Genomic DNA, 25,963 nt, shown 5'->3' with positions numbered 1-25,963 from the left:
GCATACACTAGCAAGATTTTGCTGAAAGGACCCTGATATAGCTGTCTCTTGTGAGACTATGCTGGGGCCTAGCAAACACAGAAGTGGATTCTCACAGTCAGCTATTGGATGGAACACAGGGTCCCCAATGGAGGATCTAGAGAAAGTACCCAAGGAGCTAAAGGGATCTGCAACCCTATAGGTGGAACAACATTATGAACTAACCTGTACCCTGAAGCTCTTGACTCTAGCTGCATATGTATCAGAAGATGGCCTAGTTGGCCATCATTGGAAAGAGAGGCCCCTTGGTCTTGCAAACTTTATATGCCTCAGTACATTGGAATGCCAGGGCCAAGAAGTGTGCGTTGGTGGGAAGGGTAGTGGGGGGGAGGGTATGGGGGACTTTGGGGAGAGCATTGGAAATGTAAATGAAGAAAATACCTAATAAAAAAGAAAAAGGAAGAAGAGGAATAGTAGAAGAAAAAGAATAGAGCAAAATAAGAGTTGAGAAGAGGTGGAAAAAGAAGAGGAAAAAAATTTGGGTTCTTGGAGTTGCAAAGCAAGTACTTTATTAACAAGGAAATAACAGTATTTAATCTTATTTTTTTTATTTTGACTGAGTTCAGTGTCTTTTTATGTTTGTCTTTGGAAGATACTTGTACATGTTAAATTGTGTGTTTGTGTGTTTGTTTATGTGTGTATATATTAGACAATATCTCAACAACTTTCTTTAATAATGTGGGATATGATACTCACTTATTTAATGGTGCTTTACAAGTTTTTTTTCTCAAGTTAACCATTCACAGATTAAAGCATAATTTGAAAAATTATACCATCGACCTTCATTGATTATATCTTACCATGTAAAAATATTATTAGCCTAGTGTCTTCAACTTTGTTAATCATGTCCCAACTTTTCTCTATAATTGTAATATATCACAAAGAAGTTTTTACATATCATGTGTTCTTGTTTCTGAAGCAGAAAAACACTCCTGGGTCATAGATTTACTAAGACAAGAGATTCTACTGAACAGGATGTCAATCTTGGATGTGGTGGTATTTAATGCATCCTTAGAGTGTGTTATTTACAACATAAATATAACTATAGAAGACATTCCAAGGAAGGATGATTCTTCATTTAGATGTCACTATATGTGATGTCTAGCAATATACACAAAATCTCTGAACATTTCTGTCTTGATTAGAGACGAGCTGCTGAGATCACAAAAAGTTCTCAGAATGAGCTCTGCCATTCAGCACAAGTCTTTAGCCCCTGATCTGAGATCAAAGGAGAGAAGCTTACAGCCTGGGGAAAGTGGTGAGGTTTGCTAGGGGACCAACATGTGAACTGTATTGAAGTTGGATGATAAGATTTCTCCAAGTTAAGGAGACAATGATGATCCTTCTTGGCAGAGAAAAATGTTTGCAAAAGTATAGAAGATGAGGAGGTTTCACACTTACATGCCAGCCAGGAAGAGGCTGACAGCTTTTCCAAGCAGGATCCAAGGAACCCAGCTGAAAATCTGCTTAAATGGGGGGCAGAGGGAAAGCAGCACCTCAGCTATGCTACAAAGAGAAGAGTCACATTTGCAAGTCTGACTCATTCTTGACATGAAGTGGGGAAGAGAGAAAATAGGGAGTGAAGGATGCTTCCCACAGCTGAGAGGAGGAGATGACAACTGACGGTTGAACAAAGATGACAGTATCTTAGAAGGGTCAGATTTGTGGAGGAGAAAAATGAGGGCATGTGTAAACCCTGTTCCTTGTCAAAGGGCAGTGAGAGCCCTGTGGGTGGCAGTTTGTACAGAGGGAAAATTTTATGGGGGAAAGTATTATGAGAACTGAAGTAAAACTTTAACAGTAAAAAAGATGATATGCTCATTTATCACTTAATGTAAAGGTTATATAACTGCATCCATGTACTGTATTAAAATGAAAAATATCTCTAAAATGATGAAATAGAATGTTTCTTATGTCCTACTCATATCTATTATAAGCTTTACAAAAGAATTTAACAAAATTTATAATAATTCTGACATAAGCAGAAAGATATAATGGTTATATTCCTGCACTATGCTAGGAGAATTACCTCCATTAGGTGTGGCAGTGGAAAGGAAAACTTGGGAATATTTCTCTCTCTGTCTATGCATGCCTAGCAAGTAATCCTCCCATCTAACAAACCAAATAGGAAATTATATAGAAAATGCCATATCAGTCCTCCAAAGGCTACTATTTAGCAGTTATATGACCATTATAAGGCTCCTTTGTGATAAATGCTATCACTCCAAAGCCATGGCAAATAGCAAATTTCAAAAAATGCCATCTGGATTATTCACATTCCAGAGTGTGAGACTAGTTATCAACATAAGGTAGTAGTATAAGACTATTTCCTGAGTGGAAATGGAGAAGCCCTATATTTTCCATGGATGGGACAGAAATAACACAAATAAAGAACCAATTTCTCCTGTCTAAACTACTGAGCCAATAAGTTTGAATAAGGTTACTCACAAGATCAACTTACAGGCAGCTAGCTACACTACCTGCCACCAAAAGTCTGTTCCAGAAACTGTTATATGTCTACTTATCCTCTGAGAAAGTCATACTAGTCCTTTCCCTTAGCAGCCTTCAACTGCTTAAAAGCCCTCAATGAGAGGTTAGATCACATAAGTCCTCCATGGGACAATCTTGTGCACGTAGCCTGATGGCAATTTTGCTGAGATTCAAGAGGATGGCAGAGATGTCATTGCCAGAGAAGAGTGTTACAAATCAAATGGAACAACCAAAACACTTGTAACCTGTGAGATTAACAGATCTCCTTTGGGAATTCCCCGATTTGAGTTTGAAGGGCAGTGATTGATGGAATACCAGTTTCTTATTTGTACTCCTTTGAATTAAATCCATTGAGTAAACTAATCTTTTTTTAATCCTGCATTTTAGAAGATATCATTCTTGTTTTTCCCACAATGGCATTTTTCCTTTTTATTCTTTTATTGAAAATAGATTCTTTTCTCATAAAACTTATCATGATTATAATTTTTTAATCTCTTTCTACTACTCCCAATTCCTCCAAATTCCCTCCCCTTTGGAACCACTTCCCTTCTGTCTCTCATCAGATAAGGCTTCTAAGAGATAACAACCAAACAAGACAAAATTAAATAAAATACAATGAAACATAAACTACCATATCAAATTTGGACATGACAACCCAATAGGAGGAAAAGATCCTCAAAAGCAGGTACAAGACTCAGAGTCTCATTCATTCTCATAGTCAGAACTCCCATAAAAATACTAAGCTAGTAGCTATAATACATATGCACAGGAACTGATGAAGACTCATATAGGCCTGTGCTCACTGCTTCAGTCTCTTTGGGCTCATATGCGCCTAACTTAGTTAACTAGAAGGCCTTGTTCTCTTGGTATCTTCTATCCCCTCTAACTCTTACCACATCCTCCTCCACAGGGTTCTCTGAGCTCTGAGTAGCAAGATTTGATGGAGAATTTAGACTCCATTAAAATGAAATTTTATACTCCATCTAAAATGTACTCTCCACATAAGGCAATAGACTGATCTTATAACCATAGCTCAAAGAAAACATTACTGAAAACATAGATTTAAAATACCTTTAATTACGGTCTGCATTATCAAACTGACAGAAGTTAAAAATGCATTGATAGCAGCTGCTAACAGTGTGTCAGAGATGGGTATATGTGGGTAATACCCAAAGTAGGATCAATTGGGAGAAAGAATTAACTCTACAATGTTTGTCAGTAGGAAAATTTTAAATCCTTTTCATACAGTAGATGTGCAAGGAGGTGTTTGTGTGTAATTGTTTAACCAGACATGGATTCAAATGTGGAGAAATTATGACATGCATACGCTCCCAAGTCATGAAGAACACTCCTCAAAAAATTAGTAGATATATTTATAGTCTACACAACTATATTTCAATAAATGTATGTGAGAATGAGATGTGAGGATGTGTATATGATAATGCTAAATGAGAGAGCATAACACAAAAAATACATTTCATTTTTCTCCTTTTTAATATGTTTTAATCGAAGTAGAAATACTTCATTTTCATCTCTCCTATTCCAATCCTTCCTCTAGTTCCTCCAAGTTTCCCTCCCTGGAACCCCTTCCATGACCCCCCCTCTTGTTGATTGTTTCATTTTCTTTGATTATAATTGTTTCATACATACAGCTTTATATGCATATGTAATAGATAAAATAGAGCTTGCTGAGTCTGTTTTTGTGTATATGGTCTCAAGACTTCCCGTTCTATGTAATATTAACAATATGTATACCTGGCCTGTTGTTGTATGTATTTAGAATATTACTTTAAGTAAATAGAAGGATGTAGTTCACCATATCAGTGCCCTTTTTATGGATGTCATATATATGGGGTATGATATATTCTTATATATTCTATATTTTCTAAACTTTTATTTGTAAGCATGCACTGCTTTTATAGCCTAACTAAAATATAAAATGGGATTTTAAATAGAAAACATTTATGATCAAGCAAAGTGGTGTATCTAACATTCCTAAATAGCTCTGTATTTGTTGTAATTTCTACTCTCTGAGAGATAATATTCACTCACACTGCTGCCTGCTGATGCAACTCATGGTCTGGTGGTTGGCAATGTGCTCTCTAAGGTATATGATTTCTAGTTTCTCTCTATTCTCCACCATGTTCCACTGTCATGCAAAGCTCTTGCTTCCAATGGGAGCTAGTACTTCTAGCTGAGACACACTCCTTTCTGTATGATATCTGTCGAGGCATTTTCTAAACACATTTAAGATCCATTAATTCTTTAGATTAGATTGCTTAAGTACAGTGGTTTATGACAGCCACTCTGAGGTTGCCTAAGGACACTTCGAGTCAGCTCTTTTCCTGGATGTGCATTTCTGACAATGAGTGGGCACAGTGTTGTCTTTCTGTGATCTCATACATGCTCTTCCCAGTGTCTTATTTTATGTTTCACTGGACATTTTTATCTACATCTAAGATCATATTTATAAACCATCTTCAACAGGCTTGTAAGCCTACGACAAAATGAAACTAATTCTCAAATGTCTCATCTTTCTTGGGCCTGATGGCTAATGTTCAGGTGATAAGACTGCTGCTTCCTTCCATTGAGGCTACGAGAGGATCTATTCCTTGTTTTGTCAATGACTCTCCTCCTTGTGCATCTTCCATCCTGTCCCTCCACAGCCTTTCATGTAGACTTCTGTTAATAAAGACACTGGTGCTATTGGAGGAGGGTCTATGCTACTTCAATTAACCAATCACAAAATTACATCTATAAAATTCTGTCTTCCAAATAAGGTAAGAGTTTGATGTCCCAAGATTGGGAGGTAAACATATTTTCAGGAGACAGTTCTATAACTCTCAACAAAATGTACTTGGGAGGAAATTTATACATTAGTTTAACCCTTAGCCTTAGTTGAACAAGATTATTCTTCCTTAGAATCATTACCCAGGAGGTGGTGAGTAGGCAGAAGGCCTCAGAACAAGATAGAGGTAGCAAAGCATGAACACAGAGCATCGGGGAGTGTGGAGTTTGTGTGGGTGTTGTTCAAGAGGAAATTGACAACTATGTTCAGGTATGGAATCAGTGGCAAAAACTGTGTGGTTTACCGTGAAAGCAATGGGGAGCTGGTGAATAGTTTATGTAGGTATCATATGAATTTTAAGATTGATTAGCCCTGTAGTGCTACAGTTACATGGAACACATTTGTCCACTGGCAGGATCTGCTGTTTGCACTTACCCCTTTTAGTCTAGAGGCTATCTCTGTTCTTTAATACCTTTTCCATTGTTTCCAAGGCATTTTTCTCCTTGTCATATTCTCTTAATTTTCTCAAAATATATTGGATTTTAATCATCTTCTAAATAATTTAATTCAGTAACAATTTTCTTTCACTAAGAATGAACCAAATATTTCAAGCATTTATTACTTACAAAATGAATCAAGATCATTACTTAAATAGTAAGAGTATTGTAAATTGCTTCTTGAAATTGCACTTTTATCCCATATCAAAATGTTACAGTGAATTCTGTATCCAGGCAATTGTTCGTCTTTAAAATGAGCTCTGATTCAGCCATTTTGGGATTTCATGAGCTTTTCTATCGGTTGCTTAGACTGAGGCTGAATTTTCTATGCCTATGTTTCTCTGTAGATGGCTTCTTGAATTAATTTTTGTTTTAACTCCCCTTTTAGCCTTAGGGTGACACCAGACAAGCTTGTACATTTTGTGACTGCTAAAATCTTCCCAATTATAAAGTAACTGCCTAGATTTATACCCATAGCATTTTAAATGATTAAAAAAATTATCACTACAAGCTCTGTTTATTTACGTGAGTCTCAGAATTGTAGTGTTTGATCAAACTGTCTTGAAGGCACAAATACAACTGTCACAAGCATTAATTAAAATACTAATAAATATATGCAGTATCAAAAAATTCTAGTTAGGTTGAAGAATGAAACACCAAGAAATATCAATGAAACTTCTTACTTTCAGTAATTTATACAAGATTTTTAAAAAGCCAGCATTTTACCCTGCTCTGTGAAGGAGATCATGGAAGAAGGGTCCTATTCTCACAAAGGGGCAAACAATGGAATAAAATAACCCACACTGAAAGGCTTCCCAGCTCTGAAGCTTTTACTCCAATAGAGGAAGATATGGAACATTCCACATAATATATATATGTACTTTATATATATAGATGTTAATACTTTATATATATATATATTCCACATAATATATATATATAAAGTATTAACACATATATATATTATATATATAACATATATATTAACATATATATATTCCACATAATATATATAAAGTATTAACATCTATATACTCAAATTTTTATTTAGAAAAGTATTTGTCACACTTATATAAAGTTCAGATGTCTCTGACTTCATAAAGATCATAGTGCAATGGACTTTCTCTTGATAACTTCTTAATAATCATCATCTTGACTTGGTACTACAGCATAAGACTTCTCAAGAGTTATTCAAATAAGAACATCACCTGAGTAATTTATTCAAGGATTGGAAAAGTCATTAAACTGAAGTTCTTTTCAAATACAAGATTTTACCAAAAACCAGCCATTTTCTGACAGAGCTGTCTTTTCTGTACCTCCATATAAGCAAGCTTTGAATGCTAGGACAGAAATTCACAGTTTTGCCTTAGAAGGGCTAGCTCCTTGAAAGATATCATAAGGCTTAGAAGTTAATTTCTCCATTTAACTCTTAGATGATATTATCCATTTTCCTGGGATCCAAAGTCTTTTAAGAAATATAGCTGGAACAATTTATTACTGAATCATAACTTTCTCCTGGAGTTTAGATCTTTTAATCTGATATTGAGCTTTACTTTGCACTATCTTGCAGCTATTTTCTCAAAGTACCATTGTATTTCCTTTAAAAGTCCATCTCTGAGAACTGGGCCCCAGCATTGATTTTAAATGGACATAAACATTTGAGCCATAACAACCTCTGACCTCATAATATTCCAATTTGTTATACTTATTTCTAAAAGAGGGGGAAGAGCAGAAATATGAGCTAGAAAAAAAACAGCATTGCAAGTGAAGACTGGGTTGAAGACATAGTTTGATGATTACCTCATGAGACCTTGAGTTTTATATCCATTATCACAAAATGGAAGTTTTTAAAAAGGAAAACCTATGTTCAATGGAACTTTCAGAACTGAAGAATACATGTGGATTTTAGAAAACAATATATTAATACATAATATCATATTTTAGCTTATTTTATTTTGTTAAATGTGTAAGTGTATGGCAATGTGTATATATATATGTGTATATATATATATATACACATATATATATGCTTAAGACTCTGCTATTTCATAGAAGTTAGCATAAAGAACAATTATGCATTTATTTTCTTGCCTATCTGTTCAACATTTATCTCTTGTCAGTCTCCTATAAATTCATTAGTTCACAGAACTACTTTATTCCCCAGTGTTTCCCAGCATATAACCTCATATCTAGCACAGCAGGGGAAGAGATGAAAGATGACTCTGGGCTGCATACACATTAAAGCACAAATAAAAACAAAGAACAATGAAAGCACAGGCACTAAGAGAGACTTAGCAAACATCTCCAAGGCCTGCTGTTGAGGAGTGGATTTTACTTAAATTGGTCTCCTCATTAAGCCGTTGAAAATGAAATCAGGAATGATGGTTTACAGTGGGGATCACCTTGGAAGAAAGTCTTTTGAAGTTAGTTGATGAAGGTTCCTGGAAAGACTGCAGACAGCACAGAAGCCCTGGCATTCTGCTATGAAGAAACTTCTCATAGAACCTGGTAGAGGTGTCAGTGAGTGTCCCTGAAGACAAGAACTCGATCTTCTCTCCTCCTTGATCACCCGTTTGATTACTGATAAGGTGACATCATCATTTAAGTCCACTGTCCAACAGCCCAACAATCCATGCAAGATGATGATGAAAAACAAAGTATTTATAACTCAGGTATTATAATGGTAAGATGAAAATTAACCCTCAGATCTAATTAGGTTTCCAGTGTGCTCATGTCAACAGTCAAAAACTAAACAAGCCTCTGGCACTGTACCCCGCATCCTCAATCCTCATGGAGATGACCCTTGATTCAGGGTTCAGAGATGTGCTTGAGTGCAATGAGTTTAAAGATGCCTCTTTCTAAGTAGGCTGTGGAGTGAGCTTGGCAGATTTCCATTTCCCTGTGGCACAGTTAGTAAGGCAAAATGCTTCCCAGAGGATGAACTAGAAACATTTATCACTTGAAAAATGCAAGACTGTGTGGATGAATAAAAACAGCATGTATGCCATAGAAAACCTTGGAAAGACGAAGCCCTGTTTTGGCCCTCATCTTTCCAGGTATGGCATGTGAGGCAAGATCAGCTAAGAGACTGGCATGAGGTTACAGTGAATAGAGAGGTGCCTATTGGGCACACGTATTCTTAACTTTTGACTTTTGACTAAGGTATACATAATTCTCAGGTGACTGCAGTTCTTTTTACCTAAATTTTCATTTTTATTGTATTTATATAATACAACAAGAAGAATCTCCCTATGGTTTGACCTGAATTAGACTTGTCCAGGAAGCTATGCTGCTTATTTGTTTGTTTGTGGTAGTGTAGTCAAAGAGAGGCTGTGACTGTCGACCACATGCCATTAATGTAGACAAGAAAAAAGTCCCCCATAGACAGATTCAACACAGACTAGAAAACATACATTATTTAATTAAAAGGGAACTTCTCTGGGTTGTGAGAACCCAGAAAAGAAGTTATCATTGACTTCAGAGAAACACACTATACTAGTCTTGCCAAAAGAAACACATTCTTATTTTCTTTTTGACCTTTTCCATCCCTTTCAAAAAAAAAAAAGAAAGAAAGAAAAGAAAAGAAAGAAAGCTCCTAGAATCTAAAAATTTCTTTTTTTTTTTCTGCCTTTGTGTAAAGCAGGTCTCCCTGTGTAACCCAAGCTGGGCTTGAGCTGTTTGTCTTCTTGCTTCTACCTCCCACATGCTGGGATGACATAAACTCCCATGGCTGACCTAACTGCTCCTCCATGAGTGCAAATATGAGACAATGCTGAAAATCAGTCAGTGTGTACAAAATTCCAGGTGAGAGGCTACCTGGCTTTGATTTATTCTAGACTGTGACCACAATTCAGAAAAAGAGAATGTGTTTCTATATGTGGTGTGTATGTGACATGATCATAATTTCCTATGTATAATCTTACACTGTTTCTCAGACACATTCTTTCTATGCCTTTGTTGTTGTTCTATCTAAAAAGTTATTTTAAAGATCATTAAATCTTTAAAGCTATCTCCCTTGGTAGCTACCTCCTTGTTCAACATTGTATCAATATTCTGTGCATAAATCACTCTTCAGATGTGTTCATTGTTCCTGTGTCTTCGAGAGAGAAGCAGCAATGTCCTGTGTCTAAATGTTCAGCTACTGATAGGTACATATAAAGTTAGTTCAAAGAGAACCACCTAGCCGTGGCTTTGCCTAAGGAGATGTGAAATCCTAGCCAAATCTGTAAGCTTTACACTCTCTGCAGACCATTAACTCTTAATCATTTTATCATTAAAATTCCAGAAATACATTTAAAAAATTCCAAGTTGACAGATTGTAAATTGGTTTGAAACTGTATAGACTATACCGATTTCTCCCACCCAATGCCTTCCCTCCATTTACTTCCGATAACTATTTTATTCCCACTTCTGAGTAAGATTCAAGCCTCCTCCTTTAGGCCTTCCTTGTTACTTAGTTTCTTTGGATCTGAGGACTGTAGCATGTACTTTATGGCTAATGTCCACTTATAAATGAGTACATACCATGCATGTCTTTCTGAGTCTTGGTTACCTCACTCAGGATGATATTTTCTATTTCCATCCATTTGCCTACAAATTTCATGATTTTTTTTGTTTTTAATAGCTAAATAGTATTTCCTTGTGTAAACATACCACAATTCTTCATTTGAGGGACATCTAGATTCTTTCCAGTTTCTTGCTATTACAAAAAAAAAAAAAGCTGCTATGAATATAGTTGAGCAAGTGTTCTTGTAGTATGGTGGAACATCTTTTGGGTATATGCTCAGGAGTTGTATACCTGGGTCTAGACTATACAAATTTAGAAAATAAAATCATCTTTAGCACCTATATCTATTTACTTACACAGTTAATATTTTTATGTATCTACTTTGAACCTGATATTACACTCATTCTGAGAAACACCATGTTAAACAGGTCAGATGTGGATCCAGACCTCACATAGCTTCTGATATATTCACAAAATTGAGTCTTAAGTGATTAAAATGTGATCAAAGTAATCCACAGCACATAGTTGCATGACATATTTTCATGCTATAATAATCATAGTCTATTCTGACAGGGGAAAACTATTTTCCAATTTGATTTAAATTTTTAAAATTCAAAGAAAAATATACCTGTGTAGGGTAAGACCTAGCTCACCCATGGATCTGGTATAAGAATATGTAATTTTATGCCCTCTGAAAATTGACAACAAGGCCCTACTACTGAGGACAAAACCCACACAACTCATTGAACACAGAGATATTGATTTGGTACCTACTTGGAGCCCTCACCCCTATATTTCTGTCTGTTTGGTGTAGGAAGGTATTCTTCAAGCTACTAAAGAAAAGTGTAGGCATCAACACAGCTACAAAATCTTTGACCTATCATCCAATCTTCCTTCATACATATTCCAGCAATGCTGGCGCAGAACTAGTAGGAGTGACCAACCAAAGTCTGATGTGACCTAGGGCCCACTCCATGAGAAGGAACCCATACCCAGCACTGCTTGGGTAACCAAAGACCAGAGTCTAGATAACCAAGAAAACTAGAGAAAAAGCAAACACTACTGATCTAAAAAAAAATTAATAAAGTGATTCCTAGTAATATTCTGCTATACTCAGAGATCAATGCCTTCCATATACAGTTGTCATCAAGATTTCCCATCATCTGGCAGCAGATTGGGAAAAAGATGCAGGGACCCACAGCCAAACATTATGTGGAAAGAAACTCTAAATTGGAAGTCTCCATTAAGTCTCAACTCAGAGCTCAGGGAATCCTTCAGAGAAGAAAGCAGAAAGATAGTAAGAGCCAGAGGGGATGAAGGACAGCAAAAGAACAAAGCCCTCTAAATCAACTAAGCAAGGAGCATATGAGTTCATAGAGACTGAAACATCAAGCACAGGGCCTGTGTGGGTCTGTACCAGGCTCTATGAATAAATACTGTAGCTATTAGCTTAGCATTTTTATGAGACTCTTAACTGATAGCATGTGAGTCTCTGAGTCTTGTGCCTACTCTTAGGACTTTTTTCCTCCTTTTGTGTTGCCATGTCCAACTTTGGTATGATAGTCTTTGCTTCAGCATATTATATTTTATTTTGTCAGGTTTTGGTTGTTCTTTTCTTTTAAAGGACAGAAATGGAGTGGATCCTGAGGGGGAGGAGATAGGGAGGAGCTGGGAAAAAAAAATAAAGAGAGAAAACTAATCAGGATATGTTGTATGAAAAAAGGGATGTATTTTCAATTAAAGAGAACACAGGAGATAATGTGAAGAGTGGGACCAAGTAGAGTTGAGGCTGTGTGTGAATGTAGAAGAGGAGCACCATTTCATACTTAGTGGTACCACTGTTAAAATCACCACTCTTTTGAGAGTTTTCTTGAGAACTGTAAAGTAGCTGCCATGATGGAATGCATAATCATATCTGTGCTTTCATTATAGAGTAGTTTGGAGATGTATATTATGAAATATATTATTAAATGAATTTTAAATATATAAAATTATATATTATATGTAATATATAACTATGTATGTGTTGGTCAGAGGACATCAGCGGACAACTCTCAGGAGTTTTTCGTCCAACTATATGTGTGTTCCATGGACCAATCTTGGGTCATCAGCCTTCTGTAGCAAGCAATTTTACACACTGAGCCATCTCACTAGCCCATATATGGGTTTTCAAAGTATCATTGCAGGAAGATAGATGCAGATGCAGATGTTTGTAGTGTGAACTTGAATTGAGAAGCTCTCAAGATAGACATGTATGATTCAGTGAACTTAAGGTTTTTTTAGTTGCTTTGGCTTGTTGACTGCAAAATATTACATGAGTGAACTGTAAGAAACAGCTGCAAGGAGATCTCTGACTTGAAAGACTAGGTATGTGGTAGCACCATCCTGAAACTGGGAGGTATAGGTGGAACACTACTGGCTTCAGTCTTGGAGATAAAATTCTCTACACTAGATGTATACTGTGGTTTTTACAATGATGAAATCAAGAATATTATTAGAATAATGTGCCAGGGATCACATATATCCAGACAGCTGACTCTAGAGTTCAAGGTTTCCACCACAATGAGCTCCCTTTCAAGAGTATAAGTTTAGCTCTGAAAGCACTATTGCTTGTGATATCTTTAGATCATAAAGTAGACATGACAAAGAAAATAAATCTGTTAAAGACACTTAATTTTTATAGATATCCACTTTTTATTTAGCTTGTGTCAATAAAGTGGGTGTTGGGACATGTGGATGGTATTATGCAACTGGAAGCACAGAATATCTATAGAAAGCTAACACTATAGACTACAGATTTGGTGTAGATGGCAGCTTCTCAATAGTCTTAGAGTAGAGAACCTATGTAAAAAGATTAATGAGAACAAAATGTTATATCACAATGTGATAGCAAGTGTGATGTTATTAGTGTGAAGTTAGAATGTGAAGTCAGAGTATGACATCAGAGGAGCCAATAGAAGAAAGAATGTCATGATGTTTCTGCTCAGAACTACCATAGGTTAACTGGGGAAGAATTAGAAGAATAAAAAGCATTGAGAGAACCTCCTTTATTGGCCATTATTGATTTATCTACATGTTTTCTCCCTAATGTGTAGACATGAGATATTAGTAGGTAACTTCAACATGTTTTTAGAAGAGAGAGTAAAATATAGATATCAATATTTGGAGTAGGGGAAATGCATTGCAGAATCATTGCTAACAACATTATAAAATACTCTCTAAGGTACAAGAGTTGATTTTCCAATTCATGAATATTGAAGGCACAAAATTAAGATGCAAGAAACTGAAGAGTAGGTTAAAAAAACGTTTGGCCAGTTAAGTATTTTCTATGAAAACATGAGGCCCTGAACCCATGTAAAATTCCCAGAAACTATGTGAAAATAGCAGGTATAGAAATAAATGCTTGTAATCTCAAGATAGGGAGGCAAAGACGCAGATCCCACCAGGCTAGCTCAATCCCCTCTACATTCATGTGCACATTTGCATACACATGCATACAAATATTCATACATTTGATGACAACGGGGGGTGTGCAAAAATATAGGAAACAGCTTCTGCAAAGAATCTTTTTCTAGACCAGGTAGATGACCAGAATATTCTTTAGAATTTTCTTTGGTTTTCTGACAGTTCATTCTGAAATAAGACTTGTCATGCACACAAAGCTTCAATTATCCTTTTAGAGAGTCATTCAGTATTGGAGGACTGCCACAGATTACCAGGTATTTAAGGAAACCCTCTATTCTGCATGATGAAGACCAAAGGAAACAAACCAAGTGGATCTCAGGGGTTACACAAGGAACAGGGGGGAATAGATGAATCCATAGTTAACATCCTCTGAGTGAAACAAAGATGGCATGGCCCTCTGACACACAAACTTCATTTAGGATACGGCATAAGACTCTCATAAAGTATAAAGTACTCTGTGGGAACTAAGACAAATCACTACCTAGAGTTAGATGATAAACTTGAAGAAGCTTCCTGAAAAATAGAGTCAAGGAACAATGGCACAGAAATTACTAGAGAATAATCAATTTACTGATAGGCTGTGTCTAAGTTTTCTCACCCAGTTAGTGAGGAATTGCAGAAAAGAAAACTTACTGATGAACGAGAAGAAAACATCCATTAAATAAAAACCTTCAGCAGAATTCCAAGATTGGAAAACTCATCAAAATCAAGCACATGCGAAGCACAGTGTCACGAATGTTTAAAACTGGAGATAAAATTTTAAACTTTCTGCCGGAGAAGTTGAGTGTGAAATAGGACTTTAAATAGGAATAGAACTGGGCTTTCTTACAAGTTACCACAAATGTGCTTCTAAATTTATAAAGAAAAAGTATTTCTGACCTATATTTATGTATAAATGTATATCCAGATGAACTTTTACTCCTAGATAGGTAAAATAAGCCAGTTCAGATTGCAAACACTCAAAAAAAAAAAAGTGCCTACTATTCATCCTTCCTCAGCTAATAAATGGAAGCCATCTTATACCAAACTAAGGGAATAAAATCTCGGAAGAAGGCATGGAGTTCATAAAATCCAAGCAAATAACATAGGAAGGAAGTGTAGACCTCACAGAGTGGTGGTAAAGGAAGCTTCTACATGTGCCATCTACAGAGTGAGGGTGAAAAAAACTTCTGCATTGGGCTACAGAAGCAAAAGAACCAGATGAAGCAGGAAGACAGTGTTCTCAGAGTACTGAGGCTCAGTGGGGATTAAACCTGGGTGGTCACATCCAGAGAAGAGAGGCAGAAATCTGAATCAGTAAAAGGTACACAGAAAAACACAGGCAAGGGATACACCAACGCACCAGTTCAAAGTCTGGATAGATGTCTCAGTGATTAGGAGGCCTTGTCACCCAGTCATCAAGGCTGGAATTCTTATCCCAAAGCTTATTTAAACAGAAGCTGTCTCATGCCTATTTGTTACCCCACCCATGAGTAGGGCAGAGACAAGAAGATTGTTGGGGCTTGCTGTCTTCTAGTCACAAATCCCAGGAGAAGCTCCACCTCAAAGGTCCAAAGAGCAATCGAGGAAGGCACCAGATGCTCTCTTCCAGCTTTTGTGTATATACACATGTATATACACCTTCACACACATACATGTATGCATGAACTCTTACAGGTATACACATAAGTAAACAAATCTTTGTAAAACCAAAACAATGCTAGCCATAGTCTGTCACCGTTTATCTTTATAACTGCAAAGTACTCCATACATGTTTACTGAGTAGCAAGTATATAGCACTCATTTTTGAGGATATTATTGGATTTTTAGTATGTGCCAGATTCCAGGTAGAGACAGAAAGCTGCCCCACAATACCACAATTTCAGAAAAATTTGGTAAAACAATAGTTACCAAGCCTTGTGATTCATTCCCTAGAAATGGGAAGTGTCAGAGTTGGAATGATGGAATCCAGATGGGAAGAAAAATCATCTTATTAAGGTTTTCAGTGTTCTTCAGGCTCCATTGTGGAAAAAAAAAGTATATAAGTGCTTATTCACCAACTTGTCCCCAGAATATCCTTGCAGGAATTTCAGAAGTTAAAAGAGGCATAAGGACAGCCTTGGATGAAAACTCAGCAGCTTTTAAGTAAATTGTGCCTGGTTGCTTCCAAATCTGAGTCAAACTATGCAACTTTAAGAATAAAATGCTATACATTTTTTAATAAATGTCATTAATTTTTACTTAAATAATACATTTTTACAGATGTGTGTGCATCTACGTGTGCATGTGAGTGTGTAGGGAGGTGGGGGCCTAGATGCCTGCAGAGCTACCTAAAATTGGTGCTTGAAATAAAACACTGGTCCTTTGCAAGAGGAGCAAGCACTTATAACTGCTGAGCCATCTCATCATCCCCTCAGCAATAAATTACTATTCTACAAGAAAATGATTAACAGTCTGAAGAAATAGATCAGGATCCGTTGGTAAAGAGCTTGTCACACAAACATCAATTCATGAGTCCCTGAGTTGGGGAGACAGAGATAGGAGGATCCCTGTAGTTTGCTGGCAAGCCAGCCTAGACAATTCAGCAAGGATTTATGAGGCTAAAGATAGACCAGACCCATCTCAGGAAAACAAAACAAAACAAAAACAAAAAAATCAGAAAACGTGACTTGCTCCTAAAAAATCACACCTGAGGTTTACCTCTGGTCTACACACACACACACACACACACACACACCAAATGAAATGCAAAGTTTGAGTTAATATTCATTTAATACTAATTCTGTAGTCATCAAACTAGAGTGATGTGTATTTAAGATATAAAATATTTCATATATTATATAATATGTGTAAAAGTATAATAATATATATAATACTATATACTAAAAACTATATAAGTCAAGGTCTCCTTAAAGAATTCAAGATAAGTATGTAGGGAAAGAACTCACAGTGAAGAAACAATGTCTCCCTTGTTCCCAGATTACATTCACCCAGAGAGTGACCTTCAGTTAAAAATGAGAGGTTTCTCAGACCAGTTATCAGTAACTGATAGCAATCAGGGACAGAGCTCCATGCATTCATCTACTCATCCATACATTCCTGTGTTAGTGGCACACATGTCACTCTATAGTCAATAAACACTTATCATTTTCTGGGCACCTAGACAGATATCAGGAAGAATAAAGTACTGCCATGGCCCTAAAAAACTCATCGTGGGAGAAAATGACATGAAAACCTATAAAATAAGTTTAGTGTTGATGTTATCGTTGTGTACGTATGCAAGGCCTTTGCTCATTTTAACTTAGAGGTATACAAAAGAGATGTGTCAGGGTTTTCCTAGGAATGTCTAACCTGATTCTAAATCCTTTTCCTCTATGTGAATCAGGATTCTATGGCTCCAAGAACATAGATTCCATGAAGATAGTGTTTTGAGAATGTAGAATAGTCATGGTCCACAATAAAGTTATTCATGGAATCTGTCTATGGGTCAAAAAGACATCATAAACTCTGGGTTTGAAATTTCACTATTTTTGAATACATGGGATACTCTTTCAAAAAGTTCTGTGGAAGTTGCCCTGTGCCTGATTTCACATCTTGGGGCAGTTATGGGTGTGATGGTTGCTTGTCCTGTGTAAACGAAACACACTGTAGAATTATAGCTAACCTTTTCTGCTGAAAATGCAACCTCCCTTGAGTATCAATGCTAAACACCTGTGTGTGTTCTCTCCCAGTGCAGTGCTTGGAGATGACCACCAAACGGAAGCTCATTGGCCGCCTGGTGCCATGCCGCTGCTTCCGTGGAGAGGAAGAAATCATCTCAGTGTTGGATTACTCCCACTGCAGCCTGCAACAGGTGCCCAAGGAGGTCTTCAACTTCGAACGCACACTAGAAGAGCTCTATCTGGATGCCAATCAGATTGAGGAGCTGCCTAAGGTGAGTTCTGAAAAATCAAAGACACACTGTCAATCTCAAGTTCCTAATTCGAAGATTCAGAATGGAGATAAGCTTTCTTCAATCCTAGTAACTGAGTCATTATGACCATCCATCTAGTAATTAACACATCACTGCCTCTCACAAAACAGACTTCCATCACAGTAGTACATGACACAGTACATCCCTGTATCATGGTATTTGATGCATGACTATGGCCTTCCATCCAGGAAATACAGCAAGGCCTTTCATCTTGGTAACTAACAAGCTGGGCTGCAGAGTTCTTCAAGTCTGTAAACTGAAACCCTGGGGCTCCCCACTCACAAACACAATAACACAGTGTGTGTGTGTGTTCTTGCTTAGAAAAGAGAGGTATAATATGAAATGTGATATAATTTTAAAACATAAATTCATGATATGTTAAAATTATTTTAAACCTTTATTCATCTTAAGTCTAACATATTTAGCTAGCATTACATTATATTGACAAACATGATAAAGAGACTATATGCACAGAATAGTAAGTTGGTGTAGTGCTTACCTAGCATGGGCAGAAAAAGAAAGAAAACATTGAATTTGTGAGTTTTTAATGTAAAAATATTTCAATAAAAGTTTTAAGTATGAACTTTTTACATATGCACACTGCTATTATAAGCAAATTCAGGACTCCTATGACTTCATTCTCTGTTAAATGACTACGAAGTGACTAAAGCCACACCTCAAAGAAGTTCAGGGTTAGAGGATCCTAACAGTTAGTGACCTAAGTAAATCACTAGCTCGAACAGTCAGCTTGACATTCACTTGTGAGGAACTTATGCATTTGTGAGGGCAGCATTTGGGATGTAAATAAATAAATAAAATGCATTCAATATGCAAAACAAGTTTATTAAATATTTCAATGTGCTAATCAAAGTAAAATATGAATGGTTGTTTTCACATGCGATTATGAATTGTGGTATTTATAAAATGTTTCAAAGTTAGGGAATATTTAATGCTTACTTCAAAAATGACCTACTTCATTTTTAACAATGCAAAACATAAATAGGTCATCCTTAATCTTTGAAGAGAAGATCTGAGTCAAGGCTAGAAACGTCAAAGGTAAAAGTGTAAAAGCCTTGGTTTTTCCACATGGACAGAAGCCAATTCTGTTTGTAATTTAATACTGAATTCAATACTACTTTGCTTTTATTTTGAATTAAGAAGTAAAGATATAGACAAAATAATAAATTGTAATTGGCATACATTATATTAAAATCATGTATAAAGACATGCATAAATAAAATAGTAAACTGAAAAATACAACCTAGTTCTTGGCATTTAAAAACTCTGCAAAAGACAATAAAAGTGATTTTAGAAAAGACAATATGTGACCAAAATTTTGAGTAAAATGTAACCAAATAATAAAATGGGAACTTAGTGAATTAAATCAAGTTGACCATATCTAAAGTATAACAGAACTGAATTTGAAATAATATAAAAGTATTTATAAATGTTATACTATAACATATTTATATGTCTATATTTATATGGTATAATGTATAAATATACTTATATATACATATATACTTATATTTATAAGTATAAGTTTTATATTTACATAAATATAAATAATATTTATAAATAAAATAGTAAACATTGCAATCTTATCTCATAAATATTTTAAATGCAGAGAGTTTATATATTTTGGATGCAGATTTGATCCTATCTCTGCTGTTTGGTTGGGAAGGCCTCCATTAGGAAAATAGCACCTCTAATACAGAGAGTAGTGGGGCAGAATAAAGGTACAGGAGCCTAATGATAATGTAAGTGGAAGACCTATAAGTAAAAAAATTCAAAAGCAAATATTTACCCCACCAGATCTGTAGTAAGTTCCCATGTAACTTATGCTGAGTCAAACTAAAGTTAGATGTGGTGGCATTCTGTGATAGTTCTAAGTGCTGTTCATCCAACAGCAACAGGAAAAGTCATTCAGACATTTCTCCAATCTCAATTCTATAGGTCTCAGTGAACTTTTATACACCTAGAACAGCCACGCTGAAACAATTATCTTTGTACTTTCTTTAGTGACTAGTATGTCTTTTGCCTGCGTTTGAGGGAGAATACTGGTTGGCATTTTACTCTCTTGGTTTGGATTGTCACCTCACTTATTGTTATAACTTTAGATCTACCTGTTTTCTGAGATTTCTGTCATTTTATTCTTATCTATAGCTGATTCACCTTCTGTTTTATATATTATCATATTCCCATTATGCATTTATTTGAAGATAAACATCCAGGTTGTTCCATTCCTTTGTTAATCATGAATAAAGCAGCAAAAAACATAGATGTGCATACATCTCTGTAGTAGGATATATCGTTCTCTAGATATATCTAGGAGTGAAATAGTTTGTAGATGGCAGTGCTCCATGCTACATGGCAGTGCTCCACCCTGGATGGCAATGACTGTGGTCGTTCAGCACCACTGCAGTCTTCTAAATATGAAGGATTTGGGTCAGAAAATACCTAGCTTAGCAAAATCCCTGTCATTTAGTAGTTACATGACTCAGACAGACTGAACCCCTGAAGTCACAGCTTCTTCACCTGTGGCAGAGGTGAACAGGCTTTGGCTTCTTCTTGTGCAATTATCATAAAGACCAAATAATGCAGATTATATTAACTGACTTTTTAAAAAAAAAATCAAAGTGTTCTGTGACTCTTGAGAAGCAGCTGGATACATTCTTGAGAAGCCCATGCCTTTATCTTGGATACATAAAACATTATCTTAAGCATATCTTCTCTCCATCTCTCATAATACCCATGCTTAAATCTATATCAGAGCTGTTTCTTTATATACTTCCACTTTGCTACATAAAAGAAAGAAATGGCTTACTTTAGGGTCTAGGAAGCTCAGTTGGTAAAGCTCAGTTGGTAAAGTGTTTGCCACATAAACAAAAGGGCCTGAGTTTGAATCCAGAGCACCGGTGTAAAATTCTGGGCACAATAGCATGAATCAGTAACCCTAGAACTGGTGGAGTTGAGATGGAGAGATTCCAGAGATTCACTGGTCAGCCAGTCAGGCTGAATCACTAAGATCCAGGTTTAATGAGAAATCCTGTCCCCAAAATAAGAATGATAAAGAAAGACATCTAACACTGACCTCTGACCTTCACACACATGTGCGCACACACATGCAGCAACATTTAAATGTGCACATATGTGGTGGTGGGACTCTCATTCCAGTATGAAAAGAGACTTATTTAATGATGTTTATTTGTTTCTTCAAAATAATAAAATAAAAGGTTATAATAAACAAAAATGTGCCTACTCGTGGCTATACATTTACTATTTAATACAGATTTACAGTTGTGCCTGTTAGGTTTGTGATGGCCATATTAGATAAAGATGAATATTTGCTGGCTCGTTAAACTAAGAATAGCCTGAAAAACTTTATGTGGAAAGTACAGAAAACAGACTTCAAGGTGACTCTCCAGGGTCTGCAGCACAATAACAACCTGGGTCAAGTGCCCCAAAGACCCCCACGTAACTGTGACATTTGCTCAAAGTTCAAACTCCTCGCTCTTCAAATAATACCTAGTGAGGATTTCTTATAAAGAATGCCATGGTTATGATGGATTTAGGAGGTAATTTCCATATAGGCAAGCTCACACATACACCACAGACATGCACACAGATAGACACATAATCACTTGTATACACCATGCACACTCAAACACACTCCTATTTGTACTCATGCATATCCATATACAAACATACTTATCATGTGCAATGTGTTCTCCAATATCCCACATAGCACACATCTTCAATTACATAGATTTTCTTTTCATTTTCAATAGTTACTATATCTATCTAAAGCCATATTTGCTATATCTTTAAATACAATTATTTAAAAACCAAGATATTCTCTTTATTGGGAGATGTCTGTGATCCAAAGGAAACCCAAATGGAAGGTGACAAGTTGAGAAATGCTAAAGTGCAGATGTGATTACAGTTAATGAAAACAAATGATCACTGATTGTTTCCTTCTACTACTAAAAATGAATCTTTTTGAGTAGCAGAAACTACTTATATCTCTATACTCACAGGTTAAACAATCATTATAATTGATAACTATCAACTTTGATCAAGATTAAAGATTACCTAAATTTGAAATATGGAACATGAAAAATGCTACTTGACCAGTGGCACTGCCTCGTGCTGACTATAATTCTTTTGAGTGTCTCCTATAAATATGGAGTTGTTCATAATTTGACATTTTATATGAATACTACCTTTCACATAGATCTAGGAAGACCTCTGCTTTTAAATAAAGATGAGGAAAAAAGAATATATCTTTAACTTCCTTACCTCCTCTCAATATCTGGGGCCTGATGTTCTGACTTTCAGTATATAGTGTTTTCTGAATATATAAAACCATATTAAGAGTAAAACTGACCCGTGTATGTGTCTAAGTAATAAAGATGTAACAAGAATTGACTGTTTAATCTCTTTCTTAGAGTATTGTACTTAGATGCCTTCTAATTATTTTGGCATTCATGTGAACAAATTTATTTTTAAAGTAACTGAGAACTTAGGTGAAGTCTGCAAGTGTATAGCAGAGGAAAATGAAAGACAAATTAACATAAATTGCTCTTGTAGAGAAGATATCAGATTTCTTTTCTTACTCAGACCTCTACTGTTATTTAAAATGTTTCACACATAAAATTTAATATGGCTGTTACTCTTAAACATAAGAATCAGTAAGCAATGGTCCTCTGTCTATTTCATGCATTTCCTAGATATTTTTTCATCTTTCATGTGAGGACCTGGTTCTTTCGTGTTTCTCAATTGTACATGAATAGTAAATCTGGTAGAAATATTTTAAAGTTCCATTCTCTAATCTCTGCTCCCATTCGGGATGAATCATACATAAGCTCCTAGATTTTAGATTAAGTGTACAAATTGGCATACTTGTTTATTCTGCATGTTTTTTGTAGGTGCTATTTCAGCTACCAGGGTTCATTATTGGACAAACCAAGTTCCTAGCCTCACAAAATTTATTTTACTGTAAAAGGTAAAGAATTCAAAGGGGACATGTTAGGTAACAGCAAGTGTCCTGATGAAAATAAAGCACAGACTTTCTGAAAGGCCAGTTCAGGTTGAAAGGGCAGCCTGTGCATCCCTAAGAAGTGACATTTTGTGTTCTGTTCTGATTGACAGGGGAAGGTCACAAGGAGAGATCTGAGAATAAGTGTGCTAGGCCATGAGTCCAAAGACTTGCAAGAGAGTATGTGATGAGTGAGAGAAAAAGTAGAGCAGATAGGGCAAGAGGCTGACAAGCACTGGGACAAAAATCAACTGAAGGATTTAAAAAAAAAAAAAAAAGCAAGAACATGAGCACTTATTTTTTCAAATGCCAATTTTGGTGTGGTGGGTATCAGTGCAAAGTAAAAGCAAATAGATTAAGTTTGGTATAATTTAGGGGAAAGCCACAGGCTTCAACTCTACCAATGTAATTTTAAAAACTAATAATAAAATAAAATAAAACCCTTCAGACTTGGTTTCATAGGTGAAGGAAACAACTTAGCCAGGGGAACTGGAATATCAGGGCCTGAGAAAGATCTAAAAATAATAGCCATTTGGAGAGCTAGAAAATAAGTATGAAGTATCACTGAGGATGTGGGAAGAAAAAAATGTGTTGTCATGGAAGCAGAAAAAAAATGGAAAGTGTTTAAAAATAAGAGGCAATATAAACAGAGACTATGGCAGTAAGAACAGGAAAGAGCATTGTATTTAGTACATGGGAATAATAGTTATCGTCACAAGGTTGAACTGAAGAACCAACAATACTGACTGTCCTGTGAGATGTCACTAGGAAGAAATAAAGCAAGCCAGAGAAGCCCGTGAGAGCAGGGCACTGCTATTTCTTGTTAAGATTGGTGACATTTGGGGATGGAGAAACTCACCGGTTCAGAGCACTTGTTGCCTCTGCAGAGGTTTCAGGTTTGATTCTCAGAACCCACATCACAGCCCACAACCTTTTTTAACTACAGACAGTTATGAGACATCTAACACCTCCTTCTGGCCTCAAAGGGCACCAGATACTCACCTAGTACACATAGGTACATCAGACAAAGCATACATACAAATTAAATAAAAACAAATACGGTTTTTGAATGAAAAGATGGGAACTCCTTGCTACAGTCAGTGGCAAGGAAGCTCATTTGTATACATAAAAGTAAAGATGGAGAAATAAACTGGAGGCCGGAAACTGCTATCTTAATTGGGAGCCATAGTAGAAGAACCTAGATTTGCTGAATATGTTAAAGACTGACTTTCAGAATAGCAGATGTCTCCAATCTTTGTAACAAGCAAAGAAGGAGAAAACATAGATCCAGACAGTGACAGTTTGTGGGACTTGAGGGACATGATGCATACTGAAACCTAGCATAAATGATAAAGGTTTTGGTGTGTGAAAGAAAATTCCAAAATTGAATGAACTAAAATGGTGGAAGGAGGCAATCCTACAATACACTGAGAAAATGGGAGCATGAACTTCAGGTTTTCAGTTGAAGTCACATGACAGGAACTGAAAGTCATCTATGTCTGCTAGCCATTCTTTGTATTGTTCCTACATTAAGTACGTATGTGGAAATGAACCTCTGTGTGCTGAGCACATATACTTAGCACATAGTATAGTTTTTAATACAAATTTAAGGTGTAGCACTTGTGTTTTCAATCTCTGGGAATTGTACTCTACCCCTAAGCTGCAATATAGCCTAGAAATCTCTCTATAGTTTAATATTTGACTCAACATGTATGAACTGAAAGACATAATCAAATATTATAAGATTTAAACCATAAAATCTAAAAAATAATATTCAATTTTGAAATGAGCCCCCATTTATTAATTGCTGATCTTAGTATCTGTTCTATCTGTGTCCTGTGCAGAATGTCTTTCCTGTACCCATGAGATCAAGGCTATCCCCTACTTCCTCTTGCTTAGGATTCAGACTATCTGGTATACCGGAGGTGCTTAGGATTAGTTTTCTGCAGGCTGATGAGGATGGATGCATTTCTGTTCTGCTATAGGCAGACATACAATTTGACCAGCACCATTTGTTGGCATCTTTGTCAAAAATCATGTGTCCATATGTGTATGGATTATGTCTGCTTCTTCATATCTATTCCATTAATAAATATGTCTATTTTTATGCCTATACCATGTTTCTTTTATTACTATAGCTCTGTAATACAATTTGAAATCTGGGATGGTGATACCACCAGGAGTTCTTTTATTGTTCAGGATTGTTTTAGCCATCCTAGGTTTATTATGTTTCTATATGAAGTTTAAGATTAGTTTTTCAATTTCTGTGATGATTATGTTGAAATTTTTGGGAATTGCATGGAATCTATACAATTTTTTGGGTACTATGGACTTGGTTACCATATTGCTTCTTCCACACTACAAGCACAAGAGGTTTTCTTTCCATCTTCTGATGTCTTCTTCGATTATTTTCTTCAATGTCTTTTATTTGCATGGTTAGAGTTATTCAAAGATATTTTATTTTTGAGAGTATTGTGGACATCACCATTTCTCAGATTTTTTTTCTCGGTCTGCCATTTGTATATAAGAAGGCTACTAATTTTTATGTGTTGATATTGCACCCTGATACTTTATTTAAAATGTTTATCAGCTATAGAAGTTTCCTGGTGCATTATTTAACATTTTTATTTATAAAATAATATCATATGACAATAAGGATCCTTTGTCTTTCTTCCTTTCCTAATTGTAGCTCTTTTGTTTGTCTTATTGCTCTAGCTAAAACTTGAAGCACTATTTTATGTGTGTGGGGGGGGGCGGGGGGTTATTTCTGGGACTTTGACTCTTTTTATACTATTGGTTTGTCTTCTCAGGTCTTTTTTTTTTTTTTGAATTTTTTTTAATTAGGTATTTTCTTCATTTACATTTCCAATGCTATACCAAAAGTCCCCCATACCCACCCACCCCCACTAAACTACCCACCCACTTCTTGGCCCTGGTGTTCCCCTGTATTGAGACATATAAAGTTGCAAGACCAATGGGCCTCTCTTTCCAATGATGGCCAACTAGGCCATCTTCTTATACACATGCAGCTAGAGACACGAGCTCTGGAGGGTAATTGCTAGTTCATATTGTTCCACCTATAGGGTTGCAGACCCCTTAAGCTCCTTGGGTATTTTCTCTAGCTCCCCCATTGGGGGTCCTGTGATCCATCCAATAGCTGACTGTGAGCATCCACTTCTGTGTT

General features: G+C 36.1%; 1 protein-coding gene across 13 annotated transcripts in view; it reads left to right on the top strand.

The window, feature by feature from the left end:
• The window catches only part of Lrrc7 (leucine rich repeat containing 7), a 461,164-nt gene that overhangs the window by 180,152 nt on the left and 255,049 nt on the right, over positions 1-25,963 (top strand). For 12 of the 13 annotated variants that reach the window (XM_029475024.1, XM_029475018.1, XM_029475023.1 and 9 more), the window contains one exon: positions 17,497-17,699. In XM_029475024.1, coding sequence (XP_029330884.1) covers positions 17,497-17,699 — 203 coding nt within the window. Of the gene's footprint in view, positions 1-9,463; positions 9,619-17,496; positions 17,700-25,963 lie in introns of those variants that run through there. The other variant, XM_029475022.1, reaches the window with a different exon arrangement.

Source organism: Mus caroli, chromosome 3, assembly GCF_900094665.2.
Source record: "Mus caroli chromosome 3, CAROLI_EIJ_v1.1, whole genome shotgun sequence".
NCBI lineage: Eukaryota > Metazoa > Chordata > Mammalia > Rodentia > Muridae > Mus > Mus caroli.
Note: the sequence above shows the minus strand (reverse complement) of the source record. Positions and strands in the feature narration are given on the sequence as shown.